Source organism: Ascidia mentula, chromosome 5, assembly GCF_947561715.1.
Source record: "Ascidia mentula chromosome 5, kaAscMent1.1, whole genome shotgun sequence".
NCBI classification, from domain to species: Eukaryota; Metazoa; Chordata; class Ascidiacea; order Phlebobranchia; family Ascidiidae; genus Ascidia; species Ascidia mentula.
This window is the reverse complement of record NC_138570.1, coordinates 18,911,000-18,926,554: the sequence shown is the minus strand read 5'-3', so window position 1 is coordinate 18,926,554 and position 15,555 is coordinate 18,911,000. Positions and strand designations below refer to the sequence as shown.

General features: G+C 35.9%; 2 protein-coding genes and 1 long non-coding RNA gene across 10 annotated transcripts; 1 reads left to right on the top strand and 2 right to left on the bottom strand.

Moving 5' to 3' along the window:
• Positions 1–204: 204 nt before the first annotated feature.
• LOC145903134 (uncharacterized) lies at positions 205–2,128 on the top strand. Its single transcript, XM_082991208.1, has 2 exons — positions 205–242; positions 1,729–2,128. Exons 1-2 carry the CDS (start codon positions 205–207, stop codon positions 2,126–2,128), a joined length of 438 nt encoding a protein of 145 aa, XP_082847334.1.
• Positions 2,129–7,232: 5,104 nt separating this feature from the next.
• LOC145902471 (uncharacterized) lies at positions 7,233–14,254 on the bottom strand. Of its 8 annotated transcripts, none has more exons than XM_082990454.1 (12): positions 14,146–14,254; positions 13,319–13,468; positions 13,032–13,088; positions 12,926–12,938; positions 12,708–12,895; positions 11,997–12,187; positions 11,647–11,718; positions 11,335–11,469; positions 10,679–10,738; positions 10,337–10,575; positions 10,195–10,251; positions 9,850–10,005 (listed from the first exon to the last, which is right to left on the bottom strand). In XM_082990454.1, exons 2-10 carry the CDS (start codon positions 13,407–13,409, stop codon positions 10,453–10,455), a joined length of 930 nt encoding a protein of 309 aa, XP_082846580.1. In that variant the 5' UTR covers positions 13,410–13,468; positions 14,146–14,254; the 3' UTR covers positions 9,850–10,005; positions 10,195–10,251; positions 10,337–10,452. The 8 variants fall into 8 exon arrangements, with proteins under 8 accessions (XP_082846584.1, XP_082846583.1, XP_082846582.1 ...); XM_082990452.1 differs by having other exon boundaries at positions 9,872–9,952; XM_082990459.1 differs by having other exon boundaries at positions 9,919–9,952; positions 10,481–10,575.
• On the bottom strand, positions 14,210–15,000 carry LOC145903132 (uncharacterized). The gene is made up of 3 exons (XR_014402633.1): positions 14,992–15,000; positions 14,409–14,609; positions 14,210–14,283 (listed from the first exon to the last, which is right to left on the bottom strand). It is a non-coding gene; the product is annotated as an uncharacterized LOC145903132 (long non-coding RNA).
• Positions 15,001–15,555: the final 555 nt, after the last annotated feature.

Here is a 15,555-nt window from a genome sequence, read left to right as displayed (position 1 = left end):
TTAACTTATACCGCATTCATCTGCATGCTTCAGGCAAGCTCTGTGCAAAATTAAAAAAAATCCTACGGCCCGGAAAGGTTTCAAATGTTCGCCTATATCAAGCGACTTCTCCACTTTATGCTTTGTTTAAGTTCGCATCCAAATTCACAAGTATTGCTGCCTCAGTATATACATTTTGCGAAAACAAAATAGTGTGAATTGATCATGGAGGTGTACCAAAGTTACATTGATGTTTTTGAATGGTAATTATGCTCTAATTTGTGTATATACTTGTGTTTTGTTTTTGTTAAATCCATTGAAGTTGTGTTCAGTCATGCGTGAAAAATATTTCGTTGATATAAAAAAAAATTTCGCCGAAATTGCACCACCGTCATTTCGGCGAAATGGAAATTGGCTAAAACCGAAATTATTTCACGCATCAGTGAATACGACTTCAGACGATTGCGTTCACACAAATAATGCATTAATTCGTGACAAAAACAAACCATGCGTTATAAAAACAAGCATTTCAATCAACTAAGTCAGCAATACTTTTAAAACAATATCTATACTTATTTAATTTCAAATTTTGAACACCTATCAAATGTGAAGTATGGCACAAAAACAGTGACAAGTTTGACGACATATTTGAAGATGTTCCGAACCAAGGAATTTTTTTAAACACGCCTCAAATGTAGCCAAGAGCATATGAAACAACATGTTAGTGCTTATTTTTTACACCGGTAGCTCGTATGCCAACGAAATAACTTTCAGTCCGACAGGGGCCATGTGACATGCAGCTGCGATCAACCTACGCAAGTGCGCATTCAATGCGACAACTTTGACGACATATTTGAAAATGTTCCGAACCAAGGAATTTTTTTAAACACGCCTCAAATGTAGCCAAGAGCATATGAAACAACATGTTAGTGCTTATTTTTTACACCGGAAGCTCGTATGCCAACGAAATAACTTTCAGTCCGACAGGGGCCATGTGACATGCAGCTGCGATCAACCTACGCAAGTGCGCATTCAATGCGACAACTTTGACGACATATTTGAAAATGTTCCGAACTAAGGAATTTTTTTAAAATCGCCCTAAATGTAGCTAAGAGCATATGGAACAACACGTCAGTGTTTATTTTTTACACCGGTAGCTCGTATGCCAACGAAATAACTTTCAGTCCGACAGGGGCCATGTGACATGTAGCTGCGATCAACCTACGCAAGTGCGTTTTCAATGCGACAAATTTGACGACATATTTGAAAATGTTCCGAACTAAGGAATTTTTTTGAAATCGCCCAAAATGTAGCTAAGAGCATATGGAACAGCATGTTGGTGCTTATTTTTTACACCGGTAGCTCGTATGCCAACGAACTAACTTTCAGTCCGACAAGGTGTAATGTGACATGCAGCGTACGATCATGCAACCTAAACAAGTACAGGCGAAACAATAATGGACATTGTTTCCAAATTGTCAGCTAATTCCTTTTTTTTGAACTTTAATAACCTTTCGGCACATCATCACAACATGTTTTTTTTTAATTTCCACAACTGACAGCCTCCACCGAAACACAATGAAGTAGACAGTCCTGGTAGGTCTGTGACGCAACAGTAGGCTTATGCAAATTGATGACAAACTGTACAGACTACAGTGTACGCCTAGAACCAAAGCAGCGACAACTTTGACGACATATTTGAAAATGTTCCGATCTAAGGAATTTTTTTTAAATCGCCTTATATGAAAGTTATATGGCTGCAGATGATGGCGAATCAGTAGAACAGAATGCTCAACTAAAGGAGTTATTGCCAAAGAAAAAGTCCAAATATGCAGATGATAATCTTCGACTACAAATTGCCCGAAGAGTTCCATGTGAAAATAATGAAGCTTCCAAACCATATGAGAGGGAATATCTGGTTATGGCTCCTTTAAACAATCCAATTTCACCGCAAGATAGTGGGATTGAGACATTGAGTCCTCGTGCAGAGTCAGCGATGAGTGATTGTTCAATTCACGCTTCCTCATTTCATTTTGATGACGATGACATCGATGAGTGTGTTCGAGTCGGAGAATCAGCGCACACACCAGAACTTGCCCCCATCGACCTCACAAACGATCCATGGAAGTCTTTAGCTTCCTTTGAATGAAACTAAAGCTATGTAGAAATTCGTTTTTTGAGTAAACTTTTAGCCACATTATTTATCCTAGAACAAAGTTTTGTGATTTATGTAAAGGCAACACTTGATTAATCGTGCAATCTTGTTGTAATTCCAATTTTTTACGATGGTTTTCAATTTGTTATTGCCGAAGAGCACATTACTATTTCTTTTTTTATTGAACAGCGATGCACTTTTTTATTGATGTATGTGTAACAGTTGTGCTTTATTTTTTATTTGTTTCTTCTGTTGTTTTACTTAGCGTCTTAGTGAGCCATCTAATTATGTTTTAACTTGTTTCACCAAAAGTTTCATTTCGGCCAAATATTTTTTGTCATTTTCACAAAACGTGAAAAGACTTATAAACGAAATTGTGTATTTTTTATGACGGTTATGAATAATATTCGATCAGTAGACGTACATTCAGGTGCGACAATTGGACAAGTTTGGTATGGTTGGAAAGGGTTTTTAATGTAGTTTCCAACGGTGTATGAATAGTCGTGGCCCCGAAACTGTGAAAAGACTTATAAACGAAATTGTGTATATTTTATGACGGTTATGAATAATATTCGATCAGTAGACGTACATTCAGGTGCGACAATTGGACAAGTTTGGTATGGTTGGAAAGGGTTTTTAATATAGTTTCCAACGGTGTATGAATAGTCGTGGCCGCGGTTCGATAAAAGTAGTTATGACCGATTTATGACAATATACATTAATATTCGTTCCATAAATCGTTAGAATTTTTTTAATTTTTTTATATTTTTTGAAACTACATGCCATTCCATGCAACTTGTGCAAAAATCATCGAGATCTGTTAAGAAACGGCAAAGTTATGAGCGTTCAAAGTTTTGTCGACTGGAAAAAAAGTTTTGTCGACTAGCGTCTCGTTGGTGAGAAATCAGCATCGAAATACAAATTACAGTAAAGCATCCCACTTCCCTTTACATGTATTTAGTTTGTATTTCCGAGCGATATATTCAGTACAGGTGTTCTTTTTGACTGTAAAGTTATCACAAAGTTAGTCACTGTCGGTCGCCTATTTGCATAATTACATCTATAGGCAGTGAAACGGACACAACGCAACGCACAATTTGAAACACATTCGTACATCCTTTTCTTATTGTACACTCCAAATACAATAAAAAATGGTTAAAAATGAAGTAATATAAATCTCCATGGTAACCTAACCTCAAGAGTGGAGTCCCAACCCATGTGCTTTAGGTTGATTTGCGTTGTTAGTCCCTTGACATAGTAACTTTCAGAATTGTTACTATGGCACTATACTGCCACCTAGCAGAAAGGAAAGCAAAATGTAGGCAATCGCTATGTGGCGTCCTTTTGCCAACTTGAAAATTGTACAAAGCTCGGAATGTGTCTTTCGTTGTAAGTTCAACATTGGAAAATCATTTGTCCTAATGGGGATATTGTCTGGTTTCAAAATTAAATGATTTGCATTTTTCTGAAGTTAAAAAGGATCTGCTTGGTTTTGAAGCTAATAGGATCTGCTTGTTTTTGAAGCTGATAGGATCTGCTTGTGAAAAATAAAAATATGCTGCCGACGTAAATATATTTTACGAGCACGCTTAAATCAGAGACGGTCGAAGTTTTTTTTATCCCAAACGGATATTATCTATGTATAACAAAGGTCTTTTTTTTATTGAAACATATCTTTGTGCAACGAATTGTTTTGTGCAAACAATCTTCATACGAACGTAGATAAATTCCTGCAAACAAGTTAAATATTACGTTGATCTCATGATCTTGACAGAGAACTGAAAGTGAGAAACTATACAGGTTGCAAACAATTTATCTTAAACTATCAACAATTACCTTTTACTGATTGTGGAAGTGAAATGTCAAAAGATATCTTGTTTTCTGGTGCAGCAACATTATTTATTGTATATTCATATGCTTCATTTACCTTGAAAATGTGAGATATAAATTATATGTAATCTTCCAGTATATTCATATCAGCCTACCTGTACAAATCCATGACCCTGAGCAAAGCATTCAATAGAGCTTTGTTTTGATGCTGTGTTTTGTATCGCGCGACGTATACTGTATGGGGTATATTGTATTTCCTGAGCTTTTAATGCTAAAACATAAGAGTATTTTTATTCTTGAATCTGCACAAAGCAGCAATTAAAAATAAAATTTAAACATTTCCAAAATTTTAGTTGCTGTGCTATTTCAATATTCATTTATTCTTGCTGAGAAATAAAGTGAAATTGCACCAAAATGAAAACAGATTGAATAATTTCATGCAAGACTTTTGTAGTGAAGATCAAGCGCAGAATAGCAAACACTTTTCATCTGTAACGCATTTGGAAATTTTGTGCAGAACATCAGTAAATATTTTCAAATTTCCTTTCAATCTGGTAAAAGTGTATGGGTCAGGAGAAATTGTAATTCATGGCTACTAGGTCCTGGGTGTATATCGCCCAAATTCAGAAAAACAGATTGCTTAATGAATGGAAAAAAGCATCGGTCGTATATTTTTTAATAAATGTTACCAATTTTTTTCAAAAGGCTCATAAAATTTAATGTATGTCAAAACACACGAAAATGTTTCAAAAGTACTTACAAAGCATGCCCTTGAATCCCATTTTTGATCTTTGCTTCCCATAACTTTAATCAAGGAAAAATCAGAATCGATGAAAACCATTCGGTGATTCCCCGTATGTAATAATAAATTATTTTCAGTAATAGTTATTTTCCTATGTGTATTTTCTTTCCATAGGTTATGCAGCGATCTCATATTTACCAATCTGAAATATTGCTACGTCATCACCATCAAGGCAACCGCTGAGTTGTGTGTACGTAAATTGGTGATTGCAAAGAATGTCTCGATAAGACATGTTCTAGTTTCTTCCTTTGCCGATTAGCGTTGTGAAGTATGTAGATAGGCGACAATTAGAAGTTACAAAAAAACTACAAAAACGTTTTCCTGACAATTCATGGCAGAATGGGAAAAATTTTGTTTCTGGTTGGTGTTAAACTCAATAGCATCAAGTCCGTGTGTTTCAAAACGTCGGGGAATTTTTGTTGTACATTGCAAGTATAGTAAATTTGTATTTCACGGCATTGGTAACTATCACAATACTTAAAAATGACAACTTGACAGCCTTTTTTCAAACACATTTTTGCCAACACTTCTATGTTGTAAAAACAAACTCACGCTTGACTGCGTTTGTCTGCTTCCAGCACTTCTCCTTCCACTGTTTTTCCTCGTGCTTAATCGAGGTGTCGTGCGTTGCTGTGTTGGTAATATACTTGTTGCGACGCAAGCGACGATGTAAGGAAATTGTAAGTCGTTACACATTAGGTCATTCGCTAAAAAAATCAGTACAGCAATAAAATGCTGTTCAGTGAAACGGAACCCCGACATTTCAACTCGTCGCCATTAATTCGAAAACTAGGGAACTGCGGTCCGACACGGGGAGTTTCGCAAATTCGTGTACGATTTTTTAAAAAATAGGGCTATTGTGTACATTGGATTACTGGAATATTGGAACTTTTGTATCGTCTGGATCAAGTCTGGAATACAAGTGTTCGCCCCACAAATCCAAGGTGAGTAAGTTGGCTATTCTTTCTTCAAACGACCCTCTCAGTGCTTGTCATAAACATTAGAAGCACTATTAAACACCTCAACAACACACACTATTTGGAAAACACGAAACAGAATTAAACACGACACATGACCCGTCAATGACATACCCTGACACTTGGTAACATCCCGCAAAACCTCTTTACGCTTAAAACTAACTATCCAGCGAAATAGGGACAACCCCTTTTTCGAGGTGGTCCAGACCGACGTTTTTAACGCCTTCAACAACCAGAGAAATACCGACACCACATAATAGCGCCCACTCGCGGAAGACACATCATCAAAATTTGTCCACGCGATGTTATCGTTTTTTTTAAATTTATCCTCACTGAAACCGACTGTATAGCATATATGGCATAAATATACATATAGCAAAAATAACATGCCACCAATCAACCTACTGTATAAGACCTTTCACGGCATAACCAAAATAACCGGAAAACGCCCCACATTAGCGCCCACCTGTGGACTATACATTAATCACCAAATAACCACCAGATGTCACTGTTTTTTCCCGCACGCGTTTGTTATGGTTGTTTGCATTGCTTGAGACATTGCGAGAGCACAAAGGCTTTGTATTCTTGGCTTCAAAATAGCAATACGATTCAACCCAAAGCACAAGCTGTATGGGAGTCCTTAGTCAACCTTGGAGTATCTTGGAGGCAAATATATAAAAATATACCTCAAGCTACAGTGGAAACTAAACTAATAAGCTTTCAAATTAAGCTAAATCTCATGACCATTGTGACCAATAACAAGTTAAAGGATATGAAGTTTACAGAAACAGGTTCATGTGTCTTTGCGAAAATGCCACGGAAACTGTTTTACATCTACTTGTAAATTGCCATATTGTAACACATTACTGGGAAAATGTATGCCGTTGGCTCAGTGCTAAACTTCGTGTCCCATTTTATTATTCTCCTTTGCATTTACTGTTTGGCATACACCAAAATAACAATATTTTTAAATGCTTTTTAAACTGCGCTCTTCTTTGTGCCCGATTTGTAATTTATAGATGCAAAACGCTAATAGGCAACCAACAACAACAACAACAGAATTTGTAAATATGTTGCAAACAATAAGATCCATTGAATTAAACATCGCCAGTGAGAAATACCGAACCGAATTATTACAAAAGAAAGTGGTCGTACGCTGCTTGACGTGAAGCATATACCCATGTAACTTGACTTCTTGTGCTGATTTCTCGCCATTATGTTTAACCCTTGTTGCCTTTTTTGTCTTCTTGCTTAGTCTTTTCTTCAATTGTACGCCTTTAGCGTCCTTTTTTCAATAATAATAAAAATAAATCAATAAAGTAAGACTCTTTCCTTCCGCGTTGTTTTTTTATATTGTTGTTTATTTGTTGTTTTGTTCGCTGTTATTGGGTCCGATAATCCATACTTCTTGACGCTCATCAAGCTTTCAGTGCAATCCGAGAAGTCGTTATCTACACAGCGGTTAGAAATTTGATAAATGGGACTGAGGTTTGTGTCGGTGATTAATAACATGTTTGCATAAATACCGTCAGCAAGATCGGGTTTCTTTTGTGAAAACAAACAATCCTTCACACTCACATAGTTTTACTGCACACAACAGCACTACATAAACAAAAATTAAGTATAAATAAAGAGTTTAGGTCTGAAAAGTCGTCCCAGTGCAGTAATGGATTATATCTCGGATACGTCATATGTGGGCTATATTGGAAACACATATAATGGAGGCATACCCAACCACGGGAAATTTTGAAACACAAATATGACCCACATCTGAACTAATTAAATCAAACAGTTTCGGATGTGATATCTGTGGAGCAATGACGATACCAGAGTAAACTAAAAAAAATTGCTCACGAAAACACACAGGTTAAAGAATAGGAAGGACATCATTGTCATCAATTTTATTCTGATCATTGTCTAAAAAGTCGAGCTCTCTCATGGCATCCAGGAGGTATTCTAAGAAAAAGTGAAACCTCCGTAATCAGAGGATTCCAAGCGCATGAGGAGACGTTTTCGTGTTTCAGCGACCGAGGGACTTTCCCCCTGACAAAGTCGGATTTCATCCTCCAGTGCCCAACATAACTTCCGCTCCTCCTGGGTCTCTGCGCATGCCATGCTCTCCTCCGCAATCCGATCCCAATCCTCATCACCACTCCACTTCTCCCGGAGGATTATAGATGCGATTATCTTTGCAAGGGACTTCATCCTCCAGTGCCCAACATAACTTCCGCTCCTCCTGGGTCTCTGCGCACGCCATGCTCTCCTCCGCAATCCGATCCCAATCCTCATCACCACTCCACTTCTCCCGGAGGATTATAGATGCGATTATCTTTGCAAGGGACGCGGCACCATTCCCACGACATTTGTTGCCTTCCATAAATTTACCAATCTTAAACCCGGTCACTTTGGCACGAAGGCTGCACGTGATCACTACGTCATCAATCGTGACGTCACCGACTCTAGAAATTGGATCGGAGTGAAGGAAGTGAATGGCAGATGCGATATCGGCACAGAGTCGGAGGTTGGCCAGGGGAGGGAGCCAGAAATCCTTCTTCCTGGTGTATTGGAGGAAGGGGAGGATGTCCATACCGTCCACGTACTCGAACAAAACTCCGAACTCGTTTCCGTGGCGAGTGTGACCGAGTACGCGGATCACGTGATCGTGATTAGCCAACCGGAATAGTGAGACGCCCTCCGTCAACCTACAACAAACGTACCAGCTCAATTACTGAGATTTGTGAACAACTGTAGATCCATGTTTGAATTTTACATGAAAAACATTTATGTGAATAAAACCCCAAACCGTGTCAATATATTTTCAAACTTACGTTTCTATCTGCTGTTCGGTCGATATTCCGTCCTCTATGTTAATGTACTGCACTGTTACATTTTCATGCATGTCATTCCACGCCTTCTTAACAAGCCTGAAGTTTCCGTTGTCAATAATTTTGTCCATGGAAAATGTCAGTTCGCTCGGAGGAACAAAACAATCCACAGCCTAAAGTAATGGATTTGTTAAACTGATTATAATCTAACTTAATGGTTGTCAGTTGTGTGCAGAATTACTGCATTGGCAAAAGCGTTTCTTTCAACATAAAGTTGCATCACATGTTTGTTTTCCAATCATATATCTCGCAACACGTTACAAAATTGTTGTTATTCGAATACATCAACTAATTATGTTAAAATAAGCACTGAATACACAAAGTAAAACCGACCGCAAAATTCTTTTTTACAGTAAACATTTTTGTACCTTCTTAGAAGCAAGTTTTTGGTCCTCCAATACCTTTAACCTGGCTTCTGCTGCTTTGAGTTCCTGCAAAAAGAGTAACAGATCAAGTAAAATGTTCAATGATAATTTATCATAGCTGGTGTGTTCACTCTGGAACCAAGAGAGACACAAGATGCATATCTGCAACAAAACCCAGACATTGACATGACATCCTCTAGTTAATGTTGCAGATACACGATAACTAAAGGAAAAGGTTAAGGTTAACTAAGGGCAAGTGACTCTACACCAGGGGTCACCAAACTATGGTCCACAAGGCTAGTCCATGGATCCCACCAGTCTAGCCTCCAAAATAGCACAACAGTTCATCCTACCCCACAATGACATAAATTTTGTTTCTTTTGTAATATACTGACAGGGATAATAGGCTGAAGAATATATTTAATGGAAATATGTATATTGTCTTCCGTACAAGGGTATTTTATACATTATACTTATTCAAATAATACTGTCAACTAACAGATCCCAGTACGAACAGCAATTCCTTGAATTAACAGTTTCAAGTTTTCTTACCCCGTTATCCATAAGTTCATGGTACTTTGCTGCTAACTTCTTTTCATTTTTAAAGTAGGTGGCATCGTGTTTCCTCTGAAACAAAAGTTTTATTTAACACAAAAAAATATTTGCTATGCAAGAAAATTTAATGCACAAATCCACATGCAATTTTAATTATCCCAATTGCTAACTGTGATATTAGGATTAACAATGTGTTTGTGAAGAATTAAAAAAAATTAAAATGATTACTTTGAAATAACTTTTGAAGAAAGATTTTTCCTCCTCTGCCTTTTCAATAAACTGACTTTCCATTTGTTTCCTCAACGTTGCATTTGCCTAAAGTTGCGACGAAGAGAGAATTCTTTTTCCAGACTTCAAACATTTCTTATGACATTCTTCAAATGGTTCTTCCATTGCAAAGAGAGCTTCGTAAATCACAAACAAAACAGGTTTAATGGAAACAGCAAAATACAAATGTCTGTAATAAATAAATATTATCCTTGTTGTCTGACTAATAGTCACAACAAAATAACCAACGAAGAACGATCTTTTTTTTCTGTATTTCCCATTTATTCAGCCTGATATATAGTTCAAATAGTTGCCACAATTTTACAACAATTCCACAAATATAGTAAATCGATTGATTCAACATTAGAAGGAAACACACCATCATGCTTTCCCTGTAGCTGCTAACAGCATTCGATTGTAAGCAGTGCATTACATTCTGAAACAAACCATACATTAGAACACAATATTTTTGTACAGTGGTGCACATAAAATTCAGAATAACTCCAGACTATCATGATTACCTCTTGGTTTTTTGAACATTTTGAACGACTCTTTTTTAACTACTAGTTTTGTTCGAGGACTGTTGCCATGTTAAAACCAGTATCCATTAATATAACAAAAGCAGCAATAGAATTTTTCACCCCAAACCACTTGAGAAAACTAACTTTGGGTCTAAAGCTGTCTCAAGATGTTGTTTTGCTTCATCATTTGCAAAAGAATGTTTCTGAAAAACATCACCCTTGCATGTGCATTCTTGTTTCTGCAAAAAGCATCAAGTTTTAATGTCACCAGATAGCATTTAATTGTTAACAAACATACAACAGTCACCATCTTGAAATAATAACAATCACCAAAGCATTTACCTTCATTTTACTCAGATAAATTTCCAAAGCCTTTGAAAAAATTGCTTCCATTTCACCCGACTGAAAATAAATAATGACGCAGTATGAAGAACAATAAAATTATTCCAAACTATGATTTTTGTGTAGAAGTCAGAATAAAATATGCAGTTTCATTAAAAAGGAATGATGTGGGGGTGCATATTTTCAATAAATTAAAAGATAGTACGGGAAAAGATATGTAGAAAAGGTACAACGGAGCAATGAACAAGTCAAGCATAAACCACCTCTTTTCCAAAATACATGAATTTGTTAATATCAGTTTGTCATGTTAAACTAGGGTGTGTCACACATATGACTAATGATGTCATCAATATTATTAGGATGTCATCAAACACTAAAAACCATTAGGCAGCAGTCTTTTAGTCTTTAACATACATTTTGGGTTGGAACATAAAGCTATTAATTATAAAGGTTTGTGACTATTTTATGCTTTGAACTAATGCTGCAGTCTATGTGGGTTAAATTTAGGGTGGCAAAGCTGAAGAGTTGTGACTGTATTACCATAATCTATGGTAATATTTAAACACCATGCACTTCCGATAGGCATGAACAATTTGAGGGAGACACGAGTTGAACAAGTTACTTAATTAGAGTTTTGTCAAATCCCTATAACTTACTGTTTTGCTTCCATCAACTGTATGCACAGTAAAGTCTTGTATTATTATGAAATCTTCAGACTTTTTGAAGATAAAATCCTGAGCATTTGCTGTAATGTACTCGTATGATGTGTCAACTGACATGGTCCTGATACCCTGCAGCATAAGTTATGATGTAAGACCACATACAATAATGCACAGTAAAAGAGAAAATACTGCACAAGTTTTCCAACATTTCTTTTCAAATTTTTGGCAAACATTTAGAGGTCAATCTTACAATGACCATTATGAAATGTCTTAAATACAGGTAAAAGAATAACTTTACACACACACTTCTGTTATGCTTTTGATGTAGTCTTCAATTTGAAGCTCAATGGCACGAAAATACTCATGTCGGGCTGTGTCCTGCGTCAAAACCAGTTGTAAATGTAATTAAGTGACCAAACGTTGAAATAGAATCAGTTATGAGGTAGAATCTTTATAATGTCAGAAATGGGGAAAAATCAAAACAGGATCCAAACAGAAGTGAAAAGAGGTAAGTTGCGTGATTAAGACAGATACATTAACCGATCATGCAGTAAATGCATTAAACATTGCACAACCAAACCAAAGAATCTATGAGTCAAGAAATGTGCAATTGATATAGAGCATCAAATACTAAAACACAACAAGTGAAAACCAACCTCCAAATAAAGCCTTCCCAGATCATAGTTTCCGTCGTTCATGGATTTCATGTAACGCTCGATCCGTCTAAAAGTTTGTTTTCCATTTCTTTCTGACATTGTCCAGTGTGCGAAGCTTTTTCTTCTGTTCTCGGGGCAAACGTGTTTGTAACCAAACTGGCAGACCACCTTCATGTAGTCGACAGGAAGATCTTCAAAACCACAAATTACAAATATGCAATTTGTAAGCAAACGATACCATTTATAACTATAGTTTACATATTTTGAATCTTTTTATTAAATTCCAGTGCAAGTTAACGCACAAATAGTGGAACAACTTTTTGCACAGGACGTGTACAATGCAAATACATGCATGATGAAAATTTTATATTGGATCAGCACATAGAAATATTGGAATGCTGCAGACAGGGTGTGTACACACACTGTTTCGACCTGTAAGGTCTCATCAGTGCAGGTGTTGACAGTGGCATTGTGCTAGCTTTTACACTAGCGGGCACACTAATTTCCACTTTGTGATACCTTTCGGTCAAAGTCGATCTGTTTGGTACCCTATACTGAGTACCGAACAACAGAGACGACGAACCACTGTGGAGCGCACCATGGCCAAACGGATGTTACCTTACAGGTCGAAACAGTGCATGTACACACCCTGTCTGCAGCTTTCCAATATTATGGCTTTTTTAACATAGAAATATACACCACAGAACCAACCTTTTGAGTGTGTAACATCTTTGACTGAAGGCAGAGTGTAGCACATACAGCTATCAAATGCTACAGAAAGTAGATCAAAGGAATATTCTGAGGTGGAATATTTTGTCAAAACTGTTTTGAGATAGTCATTATTTTGTCCATATTTAGGGCCTTTGTATTCATGTATGACAAAAACCAATTCCTTGCAAAAAGAAACATTTATAAGTAATTTATTACAATGCAACCAGAAAACTGGTGAGTTACAAATAATTTTGTTTCTAATACCATTGAATGTATCGTATATGTCACATAATATAACATGTGTTTGACATATTTTAATTATACCTGCAATATAGAAGTGAATCCATACCATTGAATTTTCTTTGCATAATCCACAAACACCTGATAATAAACAGAACAGATACCCAAAATATGCACAAGTGTTTATGATAAATTATAGATTCGACATATAGATGATATCATAGGCGTCGATTTTTCAAAGTTTTGTAAAATATTAAGGGTAGATTATGGGTTTAATACTAAAGGATAAATATTAAGTCATATACTAATATATTAATCCAATTGTAATTTTAATTCTGTGGAATTTTTTAAACATACAAACTTATCCAAACCTTCAAGTGGGACAAATCCGATTCTGTAATCTCCTCTAGCACATTGATAACAATAGTGGAAGCCATGGCACCAGCACATTGCAAGATACATTTGTTTAAACTAAATGTTCTTTAATTCAACTCCAGAGTCAGCATTGAAAAACAACGAAGCTGGTTGAAAAATAAAATAGGTGGTGCTTATTTATATTCTTTATGTTTAAACTTGTTATCGTGCACATAAACACTTAAGGCATATTTACTTGTTGTGAGTAAGAAGTTTAGAATAATACAAAATCAATATAACTGACTTCAAGGCATAAAATATTTACTGGAAAATTAAAAACATAAATGTGGACATTTTGGACACAAAAGCAATGAACAGACCTTCGCTTGTACTTGGTTATTTTACGTTACTTTTGTTTTTACTCTTCACAGAAACTGATGATGCCCTTATCAGGGCAAAATATAATTTTCAGCTTATAATAAAACATATTTGAAAGAGCTGCTTGAAAGATTGACTTAAAAGTTTTATTCAGGAATTGTGGACACAATTTACATATATTCTGACCACAAAATCAGTAATATAAATGGAAATATGAAATTATGAAGATAATTCAATGTTATAATGTTTTTGTGAACCAATATCTAGTTTCAACATATTTTTTCATGACATTAAAAAAATATAAGTGATGTAAAAAAAAAACATAAACAAATCTTTAAAAATATGCATCTTCTGTAAATACATCAGTTATTTTTGCAAATAAATGCAACAAAAAAAAACAAAGTAAAAAAACTAGTACTTCTTAATGCTTAATAATGCAAATTCAAATTTTACCACTTCTACTTACAAGCTGATCATCCTCTATTGGACGACAAAATGGGGTTTCCCGGAAACAGAGACCACTTATTCTATCAAGTTGTCTGATGGGAAAGTTTTTTGCATAACAGTGCTGCTTGTATCGCTGGAAGATTGCATTGGTTGAAGCCTGTTAAACACAAAAAACAATAAAGCCCTCATGAACTTTTTTTTCACATGAATATTTGATGTTCAACAACATCACTAGTCACCTTGGTTTTTTTGTGTCATTTGTCACAAAGTACCCCGCTTTACCTTTTTGACTTACTGTTAAATCTCTTGTCTGTTTCATGTACTCCAAATACACAAGAAAGAAAACTTTTTTTGACATTTCATCTGTTCCAAAAAATCCCACATTAACAAATGCATCACCGGCATGATCAAATGCTGCCTGAGCATAATGAGGAGTCCACAAATGTCTGTTTGGATTATCCTGATGATGGACCAACTGTCGCACTGCAATAAACACATGACTAATTTATAAAAAATGTAAACGGGAGAAAACAGATTAAATAATTTTATGCATGACTTTTGTAGTGAGAATGAAGTGCAGAATTACACCTCTTGTATGTTAATGCGTTTAGTATTTTTTTTGCAGAATATTAGTAAACAATTTCAAATTTTCTTTCAACCTGGAAAAGTGTATGGGTCAGGAGAAATTCTAATTGATCACTACTAGGTCCTGGGTGTCTAACGCCTGATTTCAGAAAAACAGATTGCTTTATGACAGGAAAAAAGCCTGGGTCGTGCATTTTATCCAATGTCACCAATTTTTCTCGCCAAAAACCAAATATTTTATATACGTCAAAACACAAGAAAAAGTTTCAAAAATACTTACGAAGCATGTCCTTATATCCCACTTTTAATCACCACCGTCATTTCGGCGAAATGGAAATTGGCTAAAACCGAAATTATTTCACGCATCAGTGAATACGACTTCAGACGATTGCGTTCACACAAATAATGCATTAATTCGTGACAAAAACAAACCATGCGTTATAAAAACAAGCATTTCAATCAACTAAGTCAGCAATACTTTTAAAACAATATCTATACTTATTTAATTTCAAATTTTGAACACCTATCAAATGTGAAGTATGGCACAAAAACAGTGACAAGTTTGAGGACATATTTGAAAATGTTCCGAACCAAGGAATTTTTTTAAACACGCCTCAAATGTAGCCAAGAGCATATGAAACAACATGTTAGTGCTTATTTTTTACACCGGTACCTCGTATGCCAACGAAATAACTTTCAGTCCGACAGGGGCCATGTGACATGCAGCTGCGATCAACCTACGCAAGTGCGTATTCAATGCGACAACTTTGACGACATATTTGAAAATGTTCCGAACTAAGGAATTTTTTTGAAATCGCCCTAAATGTAGCTAAGAGCATATGAA

Excerpts from the sequence above, each read along its gene's own strand:
- LOC145903134 (XM_082991208.1), top strand. The coding sequence starts at position 205 with ATGGAGGTGTACCAAAGTTACATTGATGTTTTTGAATG. Across the intron at positions 243-1,728 it reads TACATTGATGTTTTTGAATG|TTATATGGCTGCAGATGATG; the intron begins GTAATTATGCTC and ends CTTATATGAAAG.
- LOC145902471 (XM_082990454.1), bottom strand. The coding sequence starts at position 13,409 with ATGTATCTTGCAATGTGCTGGTGCCATGGCTTCCACTATTGTTATCAA. Across the intron at positions 11,719-11,996 it reads TGGGAAGGCTTTATTTGGAG|GACACAGCCCGACATGAGTA; the intron begins GTTGGTTTTCAC and ends GTTTTGACGCAG. Across the intron at positions 11,470-11,646 it reads ACATCAAAAGCATAACAGAA|GGTATCAGGACCATGTCAGT; the intron begins GTGTGTGTGTAA and ends CTTATGCTGCAG.